General features: G+C 44.5%; 2 protein-coding genes across 2 annotated transcripts in view; both read right to left on the bottom strand.

The window, feature by feature from the left end:
* The window catches only part of GALNT14 (polypeptide N-acetylgalactosaminyltransferase 14), a 207,379-nt gene extending 184,890 nt beyond the window's left edge, over positions 1-22,489 (bottom strand). Inside the window, exon 1 of the mRNA XM_058551508.1 lies at positions 21,855-22,489. Coding sequence (XP_058407491.1) covers positions 21,855-21,983 — 129 coding nt within the window. The 5' untranslated portion in view covers positions 21,984-22,489. The remainder of the gene's footprint in view (positions 1-21,854) is intronic.
* The window catches only part of CAPN14 (calpain 14), a 59,240-nt gene continuing 57,808 nt past the window's right edge, over positions 22,091-23,522 (bottom strand). Inside the window, exon 22 of the mRNA XM_058550704.1 lies at positions 22,091-22,340. Coding sequence (XP_058406687.1) covers positions 22,091-22,340 — 250 coding nt within the window. The remainder of the gene's footprint in view (positions 22,341-23,522) is intronic.

Raw genomic sequence — 23,522 nt, 5'->3', positions numbered from 1 at the left:
AAAGATATGTGAAGAACAGATCCATCCCAAAGACCTAATTTGTGAATAACAGTAATCCCAGAAGGAGAAAAAGGAACAAAGAATACACACAAATTAAACCAATGAAAGTAGAAAATTTCTCTGACTTGAAGAAAGACTTGAGTTTGCAAATGGCACTGAGCTCCTAGCAGGAGTCACGGAAAAGGACACACCCCAAGGTGTGTTCCTAAGTTCCAAGATAAGGAGAAAATCTCACAAGCCCCCAAACAGAAAGAACAGGTAACTTACAAAGGAAAAGTAATTAGACTTCAAGTATACCCGCCATCTGCAAAGCTGGAATCCAGAAGACAGTGGAAAACCATCCACAGACCACCAGACAGGCAAGCCAGATGTTACCCACCTGTCCAATTTGTAGAATATTTGTGGATACACGAAGATTCATAGAAAATATAACACACATACCCCATCTGAAGAAAATGTTCAGATCAAAAAATGAATGAATTCAAACAGAAACCTTGAGATGGGTGAGATAAAGAGAAGAGAAAACAGGGGTCAGGGATGAACCTTGCAATTTGCACAGTTAAATCTAAATAGATAGTATTAAAGTGCTGGAAATATGTAACATAAGTGACAAATAAGAACACTTGAAAGAGAAGAGGGATTCTGCAAAGAAAAACAACATTTAGTTCTAGAAGTGTTAAATAATCTCAGCAAAACCTAGAAATTAGGGGTGGTAGAAGGTGGAGAAAGTCCAAAGGTGCGTCAGCTTTGGGTGTAAGAAAGTGTAAGGAAGTAAAAGTACTCCTAAAAGGCTCGATTTATTAGGTTGATAATGAATGGGGGAGTAAAGCATCTTGGCAGGGAAAACTTGTTGGTAACCTGTTTTTATACAAATATGTATTGGAATGCCCTGAAAAGAAAGGTAACAGTCAGTGTTGATGGTATGGTAAGACATCCAAATTAAAAACAGAAAGAGGAGTTGAAATAATAATTGGCCAAACTAGCAAAAATAATAAAAAGGAGAAAGATAAAGGAAAATAAATAGTAAATTTTCAATATATCAATTGTATCACTAATTATGATAAGCTGAATATTCCTATCATTGAAAAATAAAAATAGGTATTCAAGTTGCTAGAGAGCTGTAAGTTATTTACAAGAAACATTCTTTAATAAAGAAAGGTTGAAATAAAGAGATGGACAAATGCAAAGGAAAACAAAGCAGGACAGATAATACTAATATCAGATAAGGTGAAAGTTAAGGTACAATTTATGAGAATATAAATCAGAAATGTCTGATTAAAGGGATGCCAATGGAGAAGTCAATAGGACCAGATAATTTCAGAGCTGAGTTTTATGTGGCCATTAAAGAACACATACGTCAAAGTTATTTAAACTATTCCCACAAGTTAAAAAAAAAAAAAAAAAAGCTCCCTAATTCGTTTTACGGAAGCAATATACTCTTTTTTTTTTATTTTGTTTATTGCAGTAACATTGGTTTATAACATTGTAAAAATTTCAGGTGTACATCATTGTACTTCTATTTCTGCATAGATTATATCATGTTCACCACCAAATTACTAATTACAACCCATCACCACACACGTACCGAATTATCCCTTTCACCCTCCTCCCTCCCCCCTTCCCCTCTGGTAACCACCAATCCAATCTCTGTCCCTATGTGTTTGTTTATTGTTGTTATTATCTACTACTTAATGAAGGAAATCATACAGGATTTGACCTTCTCCCTCTGACTTATTTCACTTTGCATTATACCCTCAATGTCCATCCATGTTGTCACAAATGGCTGGATTTCATCGTTTCTTATGGCTGAGTAGTCTTCCATTGTGTATATATACCACATCTTCTTTATCCATTCGTCCCTTGATGGGCACTTAGGTTGCTTCCAAGTCTTGGCTATTGTGAATAACGCTGCAATGAACACAGGGGTGCATGTACCTTTACAAATTGGTGTTTTCAAGTTCTTTGGATAAATACCCAACAGTGAATAGCTGGATCATATGGTAGTTCTATCCTTGATTTTTTGAGGAATCTCCATACTGTTTTCCATAGTGGCTGCACCAGTTTGCACTCCCACCAGCAGTGTATTAGAGTTCCTTTCTCTCCACATCCTCTCCAACACATGTTGTTTCCTGTCTTGTTAATTATAGCCATTCTGACGGGCGTGAGGTGATATCTCATTGTAGTTTTGATTTGCATTTCCCTGATAGTTAGTGATTTTGAACATCTTTTCATGTGTCTGTTGGCCATCTGTATATCTTCTTTGGAGAAATGTCTGTTCAGGTCTTTTGTCCATTTTTTAATTGGGTTGGTAGTTTTTTTGTTGTTGAGATGCATGAGTTCTTTATATATTTGGGAGATTAAGCCCTTATCAGAAGTATGGTTTGCAAATATCTTCTCCCAATTGTTAGGTTGTCTTTTCGTTTTGTTGATGGTTTCCTTTGCTGTGCAGAAGCTTTTTAGTTTGATGTAGTCCCATTTGTTTATTTTTTCTATTGCTTCTCTTGCCCGGTCAGACGTGGTGTTTGAAAAGATGTTGCTAAGACCGATGTCGAAGAGCGTACTGCCTATGTTTTCTTCTAGAAGTTTCACAGTTTCAGGTCTTACATTCAAGTCTTTAATCCATTTGGAGTTAATTTTTGTGTATGGTGTAAGGTAAGGGTCTACTTTCATTTTTTTGCATATGGCTATCCAGTTTTCCCAACACCATTTGTTGAAGAGATCTTCTTTTCCCCATTGTATGTTCTTGGCTCCTTTGTCAAAGATTAGCTGTCCATAGATGTGTGGGTTTATTTCTGGGCTTTCGATTCTATTCCATTGATCTGTGTGTCTGTTTTTGTGCCAGTACCATGCTGTTTTGGTTACTATAGCTTTGTAGTATATTTTGAAATCAGGGAGTGTGATACCTCCAGCTTTGTTCTTTTTTCTCAGGATTCCTTTAGCTATTCGGGGTCTTTTGTTGTTCCATATAAATTTTAGGATTCTTTGTTCTATTTCTGTGAAAAATGTTGTTGGAACTTTGATAGGGATTGCATTGAATCTATAGATGGCTTTAGGAAGTATGGACATCTTAACTATGTTAATTCTTCCAATCCAAGAGCACGGAATATCTTTCCATTTCTTTGTGTCTTCTTCAATTTCTTTCAGAAATGTTTTATAGTTTTCAGTGTACAGCTCTTTCACCTCTTTGGTTAAGTTTATTCCTAGGTATTTTATTCTTCTTGTTGCAATTCTAAATGGGATGGTATTCTTAATTTCTCTTTCTGCTACTTTGTTGTTAGTGTACAGAAATGCAACTGATTTTTGTATGTTGATTTTGTATCCTGCAACTTTACCATGTTCGTTTATTACTTCTAAAAGTTTTCTGGTGGATTCTTTAGGGTTTTCTATATATAAAATCATGTCATCTGCAAATAGTGACAGTTTCACTTCTTCCTTTCCAATTTGGATCCCTTTTATTTCTTTCTCTTGCCTGATTGCTCTGGCTAGGACTTCCAGCACTATGTTAAATAGGAGTGGTGAGAGTGGGCATCCTTATCTGGTTCCTGTTCTTAGAGGGATAGCTTTCAGTTTTTCACCATTGAGGATGATATTAGCTGTGGGTTTCTCATATATGGTCTTTATTATGTTCAGGTACTTTCCTTCTATACCCATTTTATTCAGAGTTTTTATCATAAATGGATGCTATATCTTGTCAAATGCTTTCTCTGCATCTATTGAGATGATCATGTGATTTTTATTCTTCATTTTATTAATGTGGTGTATTACGTTGATTGATTTGCGAATGTTAAACCATTCCTGCATCCCTGGAATAAATCCCACTTGATTATGGTGTATAATCTTTTTAACATATTGTTGTATGCGATTTGCTAGTATTTTGTTGAGGATTTTTGCATCGATGTTCATCAGTGATATTGGCCTGTAATTTTCTTTTTTTGTGTTGTCCTTGTCTGGTTTTGGTATCAAGGTAATGTCAGCTTCGTAGAATGAGTTAGGGAGCTTCCCCCCCTCCTCAATTTTTTGGAAGAGTTTGAGAAGGATAGGTATTAAGTCTTCTTTGAATGTTTGGTAGAATTCACCAGGGAAGCCGTTTGGTCCTGGACTTTTATTTTTGGGGAGGTTTGTGATTACTGTTTCGATCTCCTTACTGGTGATTTGTCTATTCAAATTCTCTACTTCTTCTTGATCCAGTTTTGGAAGGTTGTATGATTCTAAGAATTTATCCAATTCTTAAATATACTCTTAAATATACTTAAATATACTCTTAAATCTAAACTCTGATAGAGTACCAAAAAACCCTATAAATCAATTGCATTCATAAATATAGATGTTAAAATTCCAAATAAACGCCAACAAACAAAATGTAGCCACATAAACAAAAATAAACTATAACTGTACAGGGTTTATTCCAGGAATGCAAGGATGGTTCAAAATAAGGAAATAAAAATAATTCACTGCATCAACAAGGAAAAAATTATATGATTCAATCAAAATGTGATAAAAATCCAAAATCATTTGTAACAAAAACTTGAAGTAAAACAGAAAAAAGAAACTACTAAAATAAGAATATTTAATAAAAGTGAACAGTAAATAGTGAGACAACTATATCCATTTGCATCAAAATCAAGAAAGAGTCCTGTATTGCCATGGTATTTCATTTTGAATATTCTCATGAATGTAAACAGGATAGTGAAATAATCAAGATAAATATTCAAAAAGGAGAAATAAATTTAACTCATTTTGATAATGATATGATTTTATACATAGGAAATCCAATGGACTAATTAAGAAGAAGTAACCACTGGATTTAATAAGAAAATTCTAGTAAAAAGTATGATATTGGAATAGTAAGAGATAAATATGTCAATAGGACAGAGTGAAGTTGCCAGAACTAAAACCCAATGAGTATGGGAAATAAATACATGACAAAGGTAGAATTTCAGTTAATAGAGGAAAAGATGGTTTCTTTAATTAATTATATTAACACAAATAACTATCTATTTGGAAGAAAATGGAGTTAAACCCCTACCTCAAACTAGACGTAAAAATAAAATCCAGATAGACTTAAGATTCAAAAGTTTTTTTAAAAGTCATATAGAATAGGAAATTTAGGATGTTCTATATACAACCTAGGAGTTAGGAAGATTTTAATAAGACAGAACACTCATTACCTATTTTTAAAAAGACATGTTTAACCATATAAAAACAAACAAAAAATTATATGGCAATATATTTCATAAACAAGTCAACACTGTAACAATTGATTAGAAAAAAAATCTGCAATACATATGACCAATAAAGAGCTATTTATAACATATAAAGAGCTCATAATTGACAACAAAAAGATAAACAGCCCAGTGGAAAAATGGGCAGAAGCTATGAATAGACACTTCATAGAAGAGCAGATCCTTAAGGGCAATAAACATATGAGGATATGCTCAACCTCTCTGGTAGTCAGAGAAATATAAAATCACAATAAGATTCCATATTATAACTTATAGATTGGCAAAATGAAAAATATAACATCTACGCTAAAGGGGATACTGAGGAAAGAATACTCTCACACTTTGCTAGTGAAAATGTGGCTTACTATACTGTTTTTAAAAGTAATCTTAACATATCCATTAATATAAAAGTTAGATTCCCTTTGACTCAAAATCTATCCTATAGAAGTCAAAGCAGCAACATGTAAGAATATGTGTGCACAGATATTACTGCAGCACTGTGTGTCATGACAAGAGATAAGAGACAAGGTGGATACCCATCAAAAGGAAATGGTTGAATAAGTCACATCCATACTGCAGAATATTATGCAGCCCTTAGAAATAATGAGCTAGCTGACCTGAGGATTTCTAGGATGTATGGTTAAATGAAGAGTAAGATGCAAAGTATATATAATATGATCAATTTCTCTCTCTCCTTTTTAATAATGCCCAAAACAAATCTGTAAATGTTTATATATGTTTACATACTGATTACAGGGTGCACAGAGAAAGATATGGAAGTTTACATATCTAGATTAGTATGTTGTTTACCTAAAAGTGGGGGGACGGGTGAATGGAGGGAGTTAGGGAGAAAATAACCATAAATCAATCAATTAATTAATGAATAAGCAGCAATGAGAAATACAGCATAGATGATACCTGTTTATGTAAATCACCCATTTTGATGTTCTAAGATGTTTTCCAATACATATCTTGTTTTAAACAAAATAGGATCCTACCATGGACACAATTTTGAATCCTACTTTTTTTTTTAACCTAAATTTGTAAAAACTTTTTCAGGAATATATGTCTATGTCCACTGTGTTAGGTCCTTTCCTAGTCTAGCTTACCAAAAGGATAATTTGGAGAGAGGCACAGTGGATCAACCACACCCCACAGTTAACACCAGCGGGCCATCAGCCTTTGGGCTACCTGGTATGTACAAGAAGAAGGAACTCTTCAGGCCCTTATCCTAATCCATCCTCCTGATAACACGAGCTGGGATGTCTTCACTTCTGGATTCCTCCAACTAATGTGCATGGACTCGGGATGCCCAGCACACCCCTCAGAGCACATGACTAGGTGACCTCCGGCCACAGCCCTGCCAAGGCCTCATTCAAGGAACGTAGACAGGCAGGATGACTTCTCCAAGGGACATTTCTCTAAAAGCAGCTACACGACTTAAATATGAAAAGAGGTGGTCAAAAAAGGCCAGAATCAACCTTGGTGAGAAATATAGAACACACACAGCGACTCTCATTTGGGCCACAGGGGTAAGAGAAAGGGAATGCCAAATTCGAATTTCACTGAATTGCCCCTTTAAGAGCAATTAGCATACTCTGAACAGTTAAAACCCTTAAACCCAAAACACTTTCTGAACAAAGCCCCCGACGAGTAGACTTTAATATTCCCAACTGGGGAGATCTATTTACTTTGAGACACACTTGCCATCTTAGAACAAAAAGAAGCAAATGGCTTTATTTTCAAATTCGTCCACAATCTGGCCCCCGCCTGGCTTCCATTGACCTCTGGTCACTCTTGCTGAGTCCCACCACCCCAGAAGACCTCCCTCATCCCTGCTGCCCACAAACTCCCTTTCCCTAAATTCCTACAGAATTTACCTCTTGTTCTACAGGAAGATATCCTAGGTTTGCTACTGTCCTAAATTGTGTTGGTTGTGTCCTCTCAACTGCACTGTAACATACTATAGGTGTGGTAGGATAATGTATTGGGATATTTGCCTTTATTTGTTCTCATTGCATTCTACCCACTCACTCCCATTCCAACCCTGCCCCAACCCCTAACCTCTGTACATTAACCAAGACCAAACCAAGACCAGCTGCTCCCTTACTTCCAAAGAGGTGGTATGCAAAAGCCAGTGTTCAATGAAAGAAGAAGTGGCCCAGAGGGTGATGGAAAAAGGTAATTCCTCCAGCTTGGAAAGACGATGGAGGCGGCCAGTCCTGAGAGTGATGTGTGCCTCAGTGGGTAGTAAGGTCCAAGAGGAATGACTCTGTGGTACCTCTAGGGAGCTGGGACCTTGGATGCAGGGGCTCCCAGCATCACAAGGAACCCACTAGCCTGGGAGGAGCAGAATGATGAGGGCTTGGTCAATGATGTCACAGCTGTGACCACAATGCCTAGAAGATTCAAGGCTATTCCCATATTCCCAGGCATTGAGGAAACCTCCTGGATCCTTGTGAAGCTGAAAGTAGAAGAGGAATCTCCACCCCAATAGGGAGGAATGGGAGCTTAGAATCAAACTGAATTCAATACATAGGGAAATGTGGCACCAATTATAGGCCTCGGTTTGTGAAGTATGATTCACACTAGCTTTTCATGAGCAAGAGTCAGTCCTCATCTAACACAGTGTTTCTCAAACTTTAATTGCACAGGAACCTCCTGGGGGTCTTGTTAAGATGCAGATTTCAGATCAGTAGGTGTGGAGTGGCCTGAGATTCCGGCATTTCTAACCAACTTCTGGCTGATGACAACACCCCTCATCCCTGAACCACACTTTGAGAAGCGCAAGTCTAGGGCAGGGGTTAGCAGATTTTTTCTATAAAGGGCCAGCAAAAATTCTGGCTTTGTAAGCCATCTAGTCTCCATCACAACTATTCAACTCTGCCATTGTCTGTGAAAGCAGCCACAGGCAATATGTACTGGAACGAGTTGACTGTGTTCCAATAGAACTTTATTTATGGACACTGAAATTTGAATTTCATATAATTTTCATGTGTCACAAAATATTATTTTTCTTTTTAGTTTTTTTCCAACCATTAAAAAATGTAAAAAAAAGCCATTCTTAGCTCACAGGCCATCCACAAACAGTGGGGTAAGGGGGACTGGATTTGGTGCATGGCTGACCCTGGTCTATGGTGCCCAAAACAGCACAGAACCCACGATAGCATCCCTGGCTAATTAAATTAAAGTGGGTTGATCAGTTAGCCTATTTTCTCTCCTGAAGTTGGTTTTCCTTTCCCGTTATCCTTCCACTAGCGCTATGCTTCTGAAACAGCAGACACTTTGGGGACAAGTGGATCCTGGCAAATGTACTTCCTCAAAAATCACTGAAATGACTTTAAAAGACAGCTCTAAATCCTTCTTCTTCTAATAAGAGGCCCTGTGGAATAACAGGTTCCTGTTTTAGTGAAACAGCTTTCTGGAGGAGATTAAACTTCAACCGCAGTTTTCTGAGCTAACAGAGGAGTGACATGATCGGGGAAGAAATTCAACCTTGCAGAGCCACTCCTAGTAAATTCAAAAGCAATCGTCTCAAACTTTTATCCCATGAATCCGCGTAAAGATTCTCTCCATCCCCTCATCTCACATCCCACTTGGACTCAAAAGAGAAAAAATACTTCTATCCATCTTGCAGTCCCTTTCACCATTAAACAGCCATCCTAGTGACACAGTTCTGTCTTTCCAGGAATAAAGTAATGCATCTTAAAGTCCAAGAGGGAGACAGAGTTCTCCCAGAACAGAAGAGGCAGAAGAGGCCAGAGGCCAGCACAGAGCCACTGATCCACACTCCACCACTCCCTCAGAATTCGCCCTGGGCAAGGAGGGCAGACGCCTGGCTCGGGCATCTCCTGCAGAGGGCTTCACACACAGCAATGTCCATATGGGTTTGCTGGATGAACTAATGAGCTTGACCCAGTGGCCAGGTGCAGGGGAATTTGCCCACTGTCTCTCCATATTTGATAAACCTGTCTCCTCACACTAGATAGGCACTCAAAAGGAGAAACTCCTTCAAGGAGCTCACTGTCTTTCTCAATGACCCCAGTGGCACCCCTACACGGGCTCCAGCATCACACAGACCTGTCTTAGCTCTGCCACTTATTAGATCTGTTGACTTGGGCAAGTGATCAGACATTTATGAACCTCCAGTTCCTCACTGGTAAGATAAAGATCATAAATATATCATCCAGAGATAATATAAGAGAACATTTTAACAACTTGCAGGGCTCAAGCACTGTTTAATCAGAAAGCCAGCCTTAAACACCCAGTATGACTGTATGGGAAGCACTAGCTAACTCTCAGCCTGCCTACCTCGTGGAGTGGCTGTAAAGAATGAACAACTTAACACAGATAAAGCACCTAACATTTCTCCCAAAAGGCAGTCACATGCCCCTCTCCCCACGGAAACCTCTCCTTTCTACCTAGACTCCTGGCATATGACGGTGGCCAAAAATGAGTTCCATCTCTAGCTCTCCCTGCAGGACACCTGACAGTCACTTGCACTACATATCAAGGGCATGGCCAGAGGTGCCCCCTGGGTCCTACTGTAGTTGGCCTCTCTCTCCAGACAACCCAGGGAGCGCCCAAGGGCTCTTCCAGATGGTCCTACCCATAGAACTCATAGCCACCCCGGGCAGGAGGACAGCTGGAATCTCACACTGCTGGGAACACAACTTACTTGGAGGAAGATTGCTGATTGGTGGGGAGGGATAGGAGGTGCAGGCACTTGAGGCACCCAAATGCCCATCCCATCCTCCTTGAATCCAAGATAACAAGGATCAAACCTCAAAGCACCGCAAAAAAACCAACCAGGTCATTTCTTTGGCTTTTAACTCCAGCACTGACTTCATTAGGGAAAACCCTACGATCCCTTACCTCTCACACAAAGACTCTGTGTCCATGGAAAAGACCCAGATCATACCCGAACTTCCTCCCTGAAAAGCCCTAACACACTTCACGGGGCCTGACACTTGCACCAATACATGTCAGCTCTCACAACCCCCTTTTGAGACTGGAAGGAAACAAGAAAACAACTTGATTACAGCTCAATAAACAAATATGCTTAGTATGACCGGGGAACATGGGAAGTCTTGGCACAGAAAAAGAAGAAAGGAAATTGCACATTCTAAAAAGGAAGCTGCGTTAAAAAGTAAAATAAAAATATCATAAATGCAGCTTATTTATGGTGAATAGCAGGTATTTGTTTTTGGTGCTAATAATCTAATTAGCAGTCAATCCAATGCATCTTTATCATCAGCTGATCCATAATTACTGCTCCATGCTGAGTATTTTCCAGGCACATGATAGCTTTCAACTCTTCAGCACAAACAACCAAATAATTGGTGCTATTATGCTGGATACGGGACTATTCCTCTCCAAGGGGTGATGTGGGGAGTGTTTAGCCATCTCCTCTAGCCTTTGTATTTCTTGCATCTGTGGATCAATTCCTCACTGTCCCCTCTTTAATCCGTCTTGAGGCATGCTAAATCACCCTAACACTCTCCAGAATGTGACACCTTGGAGACAGCCTTTTTAAAAGTTTAACCCTAGGACCAGAAGCATTCCCAGTAGTTGAGGAGAAAAGTATTCATCAGGGGTGTCAAATAGTGCTGAAAGCCCAATGTATTTCTCTTTGAAAATATTACAAAGTTTTCACTTTGAATATTGTTTTAAAATGACTTCTCCTGGAAGAGAGAGCTTCTGATATAACACTATTTCATTCCACAGCTTTTGGTTTAAACAAGACGTATGTAATTCTGGGAAGCAGAACAAAGGCAGGCTCTAAAGGCTGGTTGCTAAGGGGAAAATATACTGAAGTCATCTCTTTCAAGAGACCAGATTCGGTGTGACTGTGAGGGGAGAGACAGAAGTGTGGGGTGGACATGGTGAAGTGGAAAGAGGGTGGGCTCTGGAGCCAGACAGATTTGGTTTAGAATCTAGCTCCTACACTTAGGAGCAGCATGACCTTGGAGAAGTCACTTAACTTCTCTAAGCCTTGATGTTTCTCATCTGAAAAATGAAGTGAATAATGCCCACTGCACAGGGTTGTTAGGAAGAGTAGATGGCTGATACAGCAAGCACTTGGCAATCAGTAGAGGCTCAGATTGTTAGTTCTCTGTTTTTTATTCCTGGATGCAAAAAAAAAAAAATAGAAGCTGGGTTTCTACAAGCCAGTAGCTTGTGCCATAGAATTCCATTCTCTGCAATTAAGCCTCCACCTCTTGCCTATAAGCATAGGTAGATTTCAGCCCGGATTCACTGTGTTGCAGCTGGACCAGCCCAAGTCCTCCTCATGGTTTCTACTGTCCTGAAGGCCCTCCCACTGCCCCTGCCCTCCCCTAGGATCCTCCCCATCTTGCTATGATCCAGCAACTAAAGGGTTAACACTCAGCACATACTTGTACTTTGGCTGGCTGGTGCCAACACCACACCAGTTGTTGTTAAATGTCTCCCTGTCTATAAAAGGGAGAAAGATGTGGGAAACTGGAAAGACATATCAAGGGCTTTCTCCAAAACCAGTGGCTATAAAAAAACAAAAAGAGCCACACTCTAACCCCAAATGAAAACCTGGAGTCAGAAGCCACACACACACTCAATGCAGATATTTCTTTTTGAACTTTTTCTTAAAGTGGAATATATAAGCAGAAAAGAGCATGCATTCAATGAATTTTCACAAAGTGAACACACCCAAGTAACCAGCGCCCAGATTAAGAAAGTGAACAATACCAGTTCCCCCAAAATGACCCCCTCTCCTCTTCTAGTCACTAACCTCCCCCAAGCGTCACCACAAAACTGACTTCCAAACCCACAGATTAGTTTTGCCTGTTCTTGTACTTTATATAAATGGGATCCCACAGCCTGTGGGCAAAATCTGGCCTGCCACCTGTTTCAGTACACCCTACAAACTAAGAATGGATCTCACATTTATAAATATTTGAAAATAATACCAGAAGAAGAATGATATTTCATGAGATGTGAAAAATATATGAAATTCAAATTTCAGTGTCTATAAATAAAGTTTTATTGGAACAAAGCCACTCTCATTCGTTTATGTATTGTCTTTCAATCTAAAACAGCAGAGTCAAGCAGTTACAACAGAAATTGTATAACCTGAAACATCAAAAATACTGTCTGGCTCTGTAAATGCAAAAGTTTGCCAACTCCAATTCAAGGTCATGATATTCATTGAAATACGTATGCATTTCTGTTGGGTTTGTGGCTAGGAGTGAATTGCAGGGTCACAGGTATATACATATGTTCAGCTTTAGAAGACACTGCCAAGAAGTTTTCCAAAATATCTGCTCAGTTTTAAGAAAAAAGCTAAAACCTGGAGCAGAAACTATAATCTCAGTTTTAAGAGAGGCAGGGAGAATTACAGGGAGTTGATCTGGTCCAGAATTGAGAAGATGATTAGAAAACCATCAGGGCCTCCGAGTGGAGAGGGAAAATACCAGAGGTATCTAGGTTTACATTTCTTTTCGTTCTTACTCCATGCATACTCCTTAACATTGCCATGCTCAGCAGAAGTGGACCAGAGTGAAAATGTCATGTTTCTGCTGGGGATCTTGCAGTAGAGACTGACTTTGTCATTCAGGCCACGTAACAAAAGTACCACCGTGAGCCCTCCCGTAGTTTACCCGAATTGCAGATAAAATATCCAGGAAGACATTCACAGCCTCCTGATTTTATGCTATATGGGCAACAACTACATTACTTACACCTAACCTCCAAAGCAGCCACAAAGAGCCTGAGCCCCGAATTGGGTAGAACCAGCAGTCCATCTACGCGGCAGAATTGAGCAGTCATCAATGGGCCTTCAAGCTGAACAGCAAGACACAGGCAGGGCGCCCTATGTCTGCCAGATGGGAAGATCTTAGGTGATGCTGTGTATCTTCCAAAGGCACTTCCCTGGAGCCATTCCCCCACACATCTGCCTTGCACTTCAAATAGGATGTATTAGGTTCTTTCAAATGACATTTTTCCTCTTAGAGGGGAATTGCTTCTGATTGTTTAAGGACCACATTCATCACGAAAGGGATTCAAATCAACGGTTTCTGTCTTAATTGCACAATCCTGTTGACTTCTGAGTTGAGCAGCCTCGTGAATGACAGCAGAGCCTCATTTCCCACTGTCAAACCCCAGCGCGGGCTCACGGGCACGAGGACAGAGCCAGAGCGGACCACGGGACTGAGGGTGGGAGAGCCTCTCTCCACTTCTCTGAGACCCCACATCTGCCACTGCAGCCCAGCATCTTCCCACAGCAGAAGGCAGTGTCCTGGGCAACGTTTCTGTAGGGCCTGTGAGTGAGTTAAACTTGGCCCAGCCTGAAAGAAAACCCAAAGTCTTCCAGGCCCTGCAAAGATGGGCTCTACAGCTCCCTTTATCCGCTCCTCCGTCTCCTTCTGAAGGCAGAAAAGCAACGCTGTGTTTTATCAGAGGTAGGGAGTCATTTCTCACCAGGAGCATTAGCTTTTCTTCCATATGAATATATACATATAATATATACATATATAAAACAGATTTCATTTCCCGGAAAAGGAAGCTAACCAGAGTTGAGCACGGCCATGATACAAACAGCACGTGCTTTATAGTCAAAAGAGTGAGTTCAAGGCCACTCAATGATTAGGGACATTTGCCAAAGCCTCCCCCTTATAACTTCAGCTTCAGCATACTTCAGAAAACAAGAATAATAACAGCACCCACTTCACAGGGCTGCAGTAAAGATCAAATGAGGCATCTGTGAATACAAACGCTTTGTAAACTGTAAAACATCACAGAAGTGGTGGAGGAAAGGAGCTACCTGTTATCTTCCTGTTCCTGATTCACCTTTCATTAGTCAAGTCTTTCAGCCAGTTCCTCTTCTGATGAAGACCACTGGCCCACCATAAGGACCTTAGTCAATTCAGCTCCCAGCTGGCAGCCATCAACTGGCCACCTATTAACGGCCAATTATCTGGGTGGCTTAATTAATCGGTGGACCACGTGGTCTGATCTCCTCGAGATCCTAGAAAACAATGAGCTTGAAATACAGGCGCCAGCTAATTTTCCAATGGCCATCAAGGAATTTGGCGTCCATTATGCCTGCACGTTGCAGCTGCAAGTGACGAGCGCATAAATATTGATTGGACCAGTCTCCCTATGGCTGGGGGGAATAATAAATGATTAGAGTGTTCTCAGAGGAACAAGAGAAGCTACATAAGTCTTCAGCCCGTACCATAGAGAAGAGAACCCTAACTCCCAAATCTCAGTGAGGACAGAGAAAAGGGACATTTAGCCTCTTTGGAGAGAGCTCGTCAAGATGGGGCAGTCACATCAGTTCTGTAGATGTCTCTTTCCCACTCTATCCTGGCCTGGAATGAGATGCAAATTGGGTTTAAACAACAGGATCATTAGAAAGGTGGCAGCTGGGTGGTTGTTCTCTTCCTGGGCATTCAAATCCGATGGCAGGAATATCTGAGGGTGCCACTCCCCAGCATTTCTTTGAAAGATCTCTGTAGTGCTTACAGTTAAGGAGACAAGTGACAAGAGGAGAATTTCATTATTTTTTTTAAGTGCCTAATCTTGTCTCCGGCAAATGGTAAGCAGAAGAGACTTTGTACTTGAAATCGGCATTGTCCAGGAGGCAGCGGGTCAGACCGCTCCTCCCTTCCTGCGATAAGGGCTCGTGCTCATATAAAGGTGTCCAAGCAGAATGGCTCAGGGTGGTCCACAGAAGCTACTTCCCTCCTCCAGAAAGAACTGTCTTTGCATCCAGAGTGGTCCCTGTATCTCCAGTGACCAGAGAGGCAGGCTGCTCCTGACCCTGGAGCCTGCGGGGAAGTACTGGGCTCCTTCCCTCCAGACTTCTCCCTGGGGCTCCTCACCAAGTACCCTGGGGCTCTCTGCTCTAGGCCTCACTGGCTTGTCAGGAGATATGAATAAGAGAAGGAGGAAAAATGTGAAGAAGGGAGGAGGGGAGCAATGGAAAGAAAAGCAGGAGGAAAGAGGACTCCCCGGGTGGCACATAAATTTCTCACACCATAGAGATCTCTTTCTCTCTCTCCCATCTCAGCTTCCTGGTGTTCATTAGGTCCTGTGATGGCAGCAGCTGCTGCCAAACACAAAGACTGCTGCCCCAGAAGGTCATATCAGGCCATTTATTCTGAAATACCAAAATACCAGAGCAAGCAAATTTCAGGAGCTTCTGCAGAACTCCCCAGGGTACCAGTCTGCGTGTGTGAGTGTGTGTGTGTGTTCCTCAGTGTCCCAAAGGGGTTATCTCTTAATCAGCTCAACATCTGAGGACTCGAAGACTGATTTATTTTTTTGGTTAATCTAGAGTTTCTGGTAAAATAATTAAAAGATAAGTAATAGACACAGAGTATCTGTAGTATAATTATTTATAGCCATGAGGTCTCACTTCAGAGTTATTCACAAGGAACCCAAAACGGCTCAGACTGCTGACAAGGAGAGTGGGACACAGGCAGTGCTATGGCATGCTGCTCCCATTCCACAGGTAAGGAGACTGAGACCAGAAGAGAGGAATCGGAGTTATCCCTGGCACTGTCAAAGGCAGAACAAGATGCCCAGGCTGCCATGTGTATAAGAAAAACCAGAAGGTGAAACCACACTTGGTTATGACAGTCCTCTCCTGGAGTGACAAGGAGAGGGTCAGGCTTTGTATCTCTTGACTCCAGGGGGCAGTGGGAGTCTCCGAGGTCCATGCGAGGAGGAAGGCTAACCACCCAGCTCAGGGTCGCTGCAGGCAAGTGGGAAGAGGCAGTGCCAGCTGTAGAGGGCACGGGGCACGTCCAGACTCACTTCCCCAAACAGATGGCAGGTCTGTCATGCTGGTCTCTGGGGTGGAATGTGTGAAAGCCATGGCAGGGTTCATAGACTTCCCCTAAGAGAGGAGGGGGGCTTTGCCTCTGCTTTCTAATTCAGATTCTTTTCCAAAAATGCACTGGAGACTTTGAGATGCTCTGGAAGTGACAAAACTGTACACGTTAGAAACCAAACAAGGGCACAGCAACACAGTCCTTCAAAATGAGTTCCTGGGTGCCTGATAATGGATAAGACTATTTTGGAAATTCGGGATGGGGGAGGTGCATGAAAAGACACAGGCAAAGGAGGTGACAAGACAGCATGTGAACTAGGCTGTGTGGAAATCCTGGGCCTTAGGCACCGGCCAACGGGCAGCCTCATTCTATCCCTGTTCAGTTTATAAATGACCACTAATGAGTGGAAATTAACACTTTTAAACGATACAAACAGACGAGCAACCTTGAGAAAGGGTCGCCTCAGACAGGCGGAGAGGCTTGTCACAGGGACATTAATTTCTCTTTCCTTCCTGGTTTTGCCCCTCTGTCTTCCCTCATGTGAGCAGGTCTCATTCTGTGCCTCCAGGAAAGTCTGAGGCAGGGAACCCTCGTCTTTGTTTCCAAAAGCACCAGGCCACTTAACGGTTTAGGGAGAGAGAAAGAGTTTGCCAGACGGACTCAAAGAGATTCCCTTAGAACAGATCCACTGATCCCTGGGACAGGGCCTCCCGCCTGGACCTGGGGATGAGCACTGGCTGAGAAAGCAAGCTGGGCCACGGGTGCAACCCAGCGCAGGCCAAAAATGACTCCGGGTGGAGAAATTCCCAGCAGGCCAAAAATGACTCAGGGTGGAGAAATTCCCACTAGCCAGATGGGATTGGACAGGGTGGGAGGTGGGGCGGAGCTCAGGGTTTAAAAAAAAAAAAAAAAGCTTGTTGATCTCTAGAAAGCAAAAACTTGCTATTTCTCGAATACCTGAGGTTCCAACCTGCTCCTCTCCTATTCCCCAGACTCTCTCAGCAGCCGCTGCTGGGCCACCTGGCAACACCATCCACACGCCTGGAGTCCCCTCCAGGAACTGCCTTCGAGGGGAAAACAGCACAGCGCCCAGGGCAGGCACCGCACACACAGAAGCCAAGGAAAGGATGACCATTCATCTGATAATGGGCTACTTCTGGTCGTGCCAGAGTCAAAATTCCCTGGACAGAGTCCAATATGTGCACACTGAGCATTGGCAGATTAATAGGATCGCTTTATAAAATTCATGATGTTTTTTAATGGGAGAAATTATCTACTAAGTGAGGAATAAAATAAGTGTCTTAGACTCAAGGCATTTGTGGTATGCAAATATTATAGAAAGACAAGCTCTTTTCTAATAGTGTTTGCTATATTTCTAGTACAGCACAAATACATTTACATGGGCCTGAGGCACTTTATTGGAAGCCTTTACTTTTCCAGCATCTTCCTCAAAAAGTACCCTCAGGCCTCAAATGCTTTTGCTTTTGCTAAACCCTAAGCCCCTCGACTAAATTTAGTTGCTTGGAAGTAAGAGACAAATTTGCTGATTTTTTTTTTTTTTAATTCTCTCTGTTGTATAATTCTCCAAACGGCAAACAAATGATAGGGGAGAGAAGAAATGAAAACATTTTTCAGGTACTTTTTAGTGGTATAGCATTCGTTGCTAAAATACAGTTTGAATTAAGACATCAAACTTGTTACATGATGTTCAATTAGAAATTAGAGCTTTGCTGAATTTGCGGGTGGGGGACCCAGTAAAAGAATCGAATCAACATTAAAAAGTCAAATTTAAAGAAGTCTTTACTGGAGCTATTAATAGAACCAGCTCTTCTTGAAACTAAGGAAAAAAAACCAATTAATTTTCTTAAACCTGCAGTGCAGCATGGCTTCTCCATATCACTTGGATGGTGACCAAGCAGGTTTTATTTTGTATCAGGCCCATGTTGGAGATTCTATCACTAGGTGAATGAGGATGCCTCCTGACACTGTGAGGAAGGGAGATCAAGGGCCTGGGAGCCCAGAACTAGACGCTGTAGCAGACCCCAGGGAAGGCAATTTGCTGTATGGAATCTCAAAGTTGGGAGGTCCCCGGCCCAGGAACCCTCGCCACAGCTCTCTCCTCTCCAATCCCTCCACCATTCCCAAACTCTCTAAATATTTTTAAGGGAAGGGAGCCCACTGCTCTTGCTTTGGAAAATAAGCTGACCCCCTCCACCACTGGGAAGAAGCCCAGGCAGGGTGAAAACTTGTCCAAGGCAAGAGCTCTCCTTGTGAGTATGCATGAGCATTTCCCAAGAAAACCTAGGATACTGAACTCACTCAAAAACTGAGTTTTTCCCTACCATAGACAAATGCCCCATCTGAATTCCTACCATCTGAATTTTCCTCAACCTACTGTTGAGGAAACAATCTCTTCCCTGGCAAATGATTCCTAAAACAACGGTGCTGCAACCACCCAATGATGCTTCAACCTCCCGTCAGACCCTCCCCACCAGGGTGCACTGTCCAGCCAGAGGAGCCTCCTCTGCCCCATATGGCCTCCTCCAAGGGCAGAGCAGGATTTCCCTCTGAGATGGTTCCTCCACAAATTCCACCAACCATCCTGGAGCTCTCCAAAGGCCAGCATCTGGGGATGAGCCATGGAAGTGCTGGAAAGTAGGTGGGGATCGTGCAGCTGTAAACATGCCTAACCTCACCCCATCACCCACGAGTGCAGACCCAGGCAGTCCACACAGCACAGTGGCATGTGGGTGGGCAGTGCCCAGAATGAGCCCCTTCCATTCTTGTCCCTGACGCTGCCACTTAATAACAGCATTCTTATCTTGGGCCAATTGTTTAACTTTATTACTCAATCTTATCTGCATAAAAGTATTATCTGCCTTACATGGTTGTTGTGGAGATTAAATGAGCTAATAATGTACAATGGAGTCTGTGAATTTGTAAAGCACTCTACAAATGCTAGCTATTGTTATTTCATATGAGTGCACATGCTCACACGAGCTTGGTCCAAAAGGAACTCAAGAAGAATGAAATCATTCGGCCAAATTTACACGGAGCCAACCAAACTACAAAAAAATCAACAGCCTTGTTATTCTCCATCTAGCTCCCAAATGGCGTCCATCAACAGGCTGCTTCACACTCACATGGAGCATCTGTAAAGATACTGATTCTAGGACCTTCTCCCAAACCCCCAGAATCTCCCAAACCCCCATAATCTCTGCAATAAACTCCAAAACTTGTATGTTAAGCTCTCCAGGTGATTCTGACATGCAGTCAGGTTTGGGAACCAATCGCACTCCTTCGGACAGGACGTGCAAATTTCCTATATAGATCAGTTGTGGGAAGAAAACCATTCTGGTGCTAAGAAAGGACCTCTCCTTGTCTCTCCACCTCTCTCCTCAGCTGCACATACGCTAAGATACAGAGAGGTACTCATACACCAGGCACAAATACATCCGCCAGTACACTCCACACATATACGTGGACACACAAAATCATACATACAGGGGAAAAACAGGAAGGAGAAATATACTAACAAAGACAAGGGCATCTAATAATAAGAGGTATCAAGATTTTAAAAGTCTTTACGATTTGTGGTTATGCAGGATACAGAAAATAGGGGAAACAAGGAATAAGATGTTAAGATAAAGAGCAAGTGGTCAAAAGTAGAAGACTCCGTCTTCCGTGACTGCCCACCAGCATGTCCAGATGGCGGATATCAGACCACTGCCCCCGCCTCACCCTGCAACTCATTGTTTGTAATTCTGCTCAACCAGGAACTTGTGAGAGTCCCCAAATGGCAGAGACACAGGGTACTCATCACAGCAGCCCCCACAGGGAAGAGGCAGGTAAGGAGGAAGGACACAGTGCCCAAAGAAGGAAACAGATCTCTTGTCCCAGATCCCTGGTGTAGACTAAGAATAAGTATGCTCAAGGTAATGAGGTTCAACGCAAAACAGAGAGAGATCATGTCCCTGCAGTCGTCATTGAATACCTCACAAGGAGCAGAACCACCCAGGGAAAAGGAAAAGCTCTCCAGATGTACAGGCAGGGCTGTGGTAAGTGAGAAAATTGATCCAGTGTGATAAAGGCTGTTTGAAGTCACCAGTCTGACCTCGTCATTCCCCTGCTTAGAACCCCTCCAAAGCGCCCGAGCACTCACAGGGTCCTACCCAACACGACCCTTATACACCTCCCCAGCCTCATCCTTGCCGCATGCCGTGCTCTCAAATTTTGCCAAACTCGCACAACATGCTGTGTCATTGCTCTGAGCCTGTTTGGTACAGTTAACCTCTACCTGGAATGCCCTCCCTACCTACTGGCAAACGTACTGTTCATCCTTCTCAACTTGGTTCTGTTATGTCCTCCTCCTCCAGGAAGTCCCCAGGCTCCCACGACACCCAGTGCACTGAGCCCTTTTGGCCCTCAGTACACTGTATGGTCCTGGTCCATTGATGAGCAAATCCCCCACCCCAGTAAGTTTTGTATCTCTGTAGCCACAGCATCCAGCACACAGACCTTGCACAGTGCAGGTCTCAGGAAATGTTTGTGGAGCTCAGCTGAGCATTGGCAAGATTCCAAAACATACCTGTCAGAAGACTGAGTTAAAAGGGGATCTGAGAGGTGACTTGATCTAGTGGAAAGATCCTGAATATCGGAGGTCGGAGTTCAAATCAGTTGGGTGACCTGAGGCAAGTTACTGAAAGACAGAATCTGTTTCCTAATCTATGAAATAAGGGTAATGCCACTCGACTGGCACAACTACTTATGAAGAAGCCCCACTGTGTACCTGGCACAGGTACTCTGTACTGTACTCACTGGGAAACTCCCCTCCCCCCGCTCTCCTCATATCTTTCAGTCTCTGGCATGGGGCATAAGCTCTTCCAAGGGCTTTTGCCCTGTGCCTGGAAGACTGCTCTGGACTCAGTTCATAAATGTTGCCTGGCTGGTCAGGAAATCCCCGGAGGCCTCCTTCGGTGTCCCACGGCCAGGTCTCTCTGGAAGAGAAGGAAACTGAGGAATGGGGGCTCTGAATTAAAGGTGAGAGCGATCCTGTAGGGAGAACCTTCTGACTCCACTCAGATGAACCGACTGGGCAGGAGTTGGAAAAGCCACTTTGGATTCACATTTCCCCAACTCCCACCAATACCAAGGCGTCTGTTTCTACAGGCTCGTTAGTGGTGTTCACGGCACATTCAACTTCCACGCAGCTGAAGGGCTCGGGGACAATTATAAAGCAGAGGTGGCGACAGGACAACTAAAAAGCAGAGGTGGGCCCCGTCAGCAGCCGCCCAGCAGGCTGCAGGGCGCTCGCCCGCGACGCACACGCGCGCGCGGCGCACCCCGGGCCTCTGGCCTCCGCTTGTCGGGCCTGGCAGCTGCGGGAAGGAAGGAGGTCAGCGCAGCCGCCAGACTTCTCGCGGGCGCCAGCACCGGCCGGCCCTGCCACCCGACCCAACCACCGGCGACTCTGTCACGGCATCCACAGACCGCACCCCCTGGGCGGCTCGTCTGCAGCGCTCCCTCCGCCCCGGGACCCCGGCGCGCTGCCCAAGTTGAGAGCCCCGCTCTGCCCGCGAGCGCGCGCCCACCACCCACACCCACTCCCGCTTAAACACACCGCGGGTCCGGAGATGCCCCCGAGCTTTTGAAAATTCAGAAATATCACACTGTAGCCGCATCCGGCGCGCGGTTACCTGCTCGCAGCACCCAGACCCCCGCCCTGGCTTCCCGAGAGCCCGCAAACCCGGCGCGCGGGCTGCGCGCCCTCCTGCAAACCACTGCCCCGCGCCCGGCGCGCCGCCAAACCCCGTACCTTGGAGGTCTGCACTTCAGGTCCCGCCGGCACCTCCAACTTCTTCTTGGTTACCCAGAAGAACAGCAGCACCGTGATCCAGAGCACCCCGAAGATCGGCAGCGCGAGGCGGCGAGACAGGCGCCGCATGGTCCCCTTTGCTTTCTCCTCTCCCCGGAGCTACGCCCCTGGGGCACCCCCTGGCGGTCAGGGTCGGCGGGGCAGGAATCCCAGAGAGCGCCTTGCTCCGGGGAGCTTCAGCCTCGGGATCCGGGTGGAGGGGCGGCGGGATGCTGCAAGGCGCCGCTCCCGCTTCGGAGAGAAGCAAGCAGGGGTAGAGGTAGGGGGCGCCAGGCGCCCCGCGGCGCGGCAGGGAAGAGCCGAAGGGCAGCCAAGCTGGACGCCCGCTCCAGCGAGATTAGCACGGTGGCCGCCAAGATGCTCCCCGCACCACCGCTGCCGCCGCCGCCGCTTGCCCGCTGCCGCCGCGAGGGAAACTGACTCGAACTGCGAGGAGGGAGGAATCCGAGGCTGTGCCTGGCACCCCGGGAGGAGCACGACAGAGGAGGGAGTAAAGGGGGAGGTTGGGAGGGTGGGCCCGACAGACAGACCGACTCCGAGGGATCCCGGGCGGGAGCGAGCGGGGCTCTGAGAGGGGGCGCTACCGCTGCCCGCCGACCGAGGCGCACGGTGCTGTTCTGGGGCCGCCCGCGCCGAGCCCTGGGCGCCGCTCCGGGGCCACACTGAGGTGGGGCGGGGCGGGGCGGGAACTGTTCATCCGCGAGGCCCGCCACCCCCTGCTGCAGGTTGGAACCAGAGGCATGCCGCGCCAGGCGGAGCTGTGCCTGGGAGGACTTTCCCGCTCACCGCCGGGGGCTGCACGTGGCGCTCACACCCGAGTCCCGCCCTCCATGCACCCTCCCTCCGGGCTCCGGCTCTGGAACCTTGGGACGCCGGCGGGGTTGCTGCCCCAACCGCAGTTGGCTCTCCTGGCCAAGCCCTGGTTCAGCCAACTCCCCAGGGTGTTTCTCTGCCTGCCTGTAGGTGCCTGGCAACTTTTTCTGCTTAATGGAACGCTGAGCTGGTCTAAATTTAACTTTAAAGAAATCCTTTTAAAAATTAAGGCGCAATTATCTCCCTTAAGGGTTTTCTTTCCCTATAAGCATCAGGGCTCTGTGCGTGCAAGAAAATGGGTACAAAGTTGGGCCAACCACATGGGGTTCTTGGAAAGTGACCCTTGGCAGAGGGTACTGGGGCAGAAGGTTGTCTTTCAATAGCCCTTTTTCCCAAATGCCTTTGGGAAGTGCATCCTCCTCCCTCTTGTAGATGAAAACTACTTGGGTCTGGAGGCAGAGCAAATTCTGAATTGGATTCCCACGTAGGCCTCAGCTAGGCTGGAATAATGGTGATACCACTGGACTAGGGGTTTCTGACCTGGCTGAGCCATATTCACTGTGTGAATCCTGGGCAAGGCCTTTACCTTCCCCCAGCCTTAGATTCTTCTTCTGTAAAATGGGGACCATAATACCTCCTCTGACAAGTGAATGAATAGTTATGAAAGCTGAATGCAAGGTGCTGGTGTTATCTGATCATTTGATAGCTCAAAGAGGGGAAGAAAAATCCTTGCTCTGCCTGGGCAATGGTGGCTGCTGGAACAGTGCCATTTTAATGTATGCAGCCTTAGCTGGA

The sequence above is a fragment of the Diceros bicornis genome, chromosome 12, assembly GCF_020826845.1.
Source record: "Diceros bicornis minor isolate mBicDic1 chromosome 12, mDicBic1.mat.cur, whole genome shotgun sequence".
NCBI classification, from domain to species: Eukaryota; Metazoa; Chordata; class Mammalia; order Perissodactyla; family Rhinocerotidae; genus Diceros; species Diceros bicornis.
The sequence above is the reverse complement of the archived record's forward strand: the minus strand, read 5'-3'. Positions and strand labels throughout refer to the sequence as shown.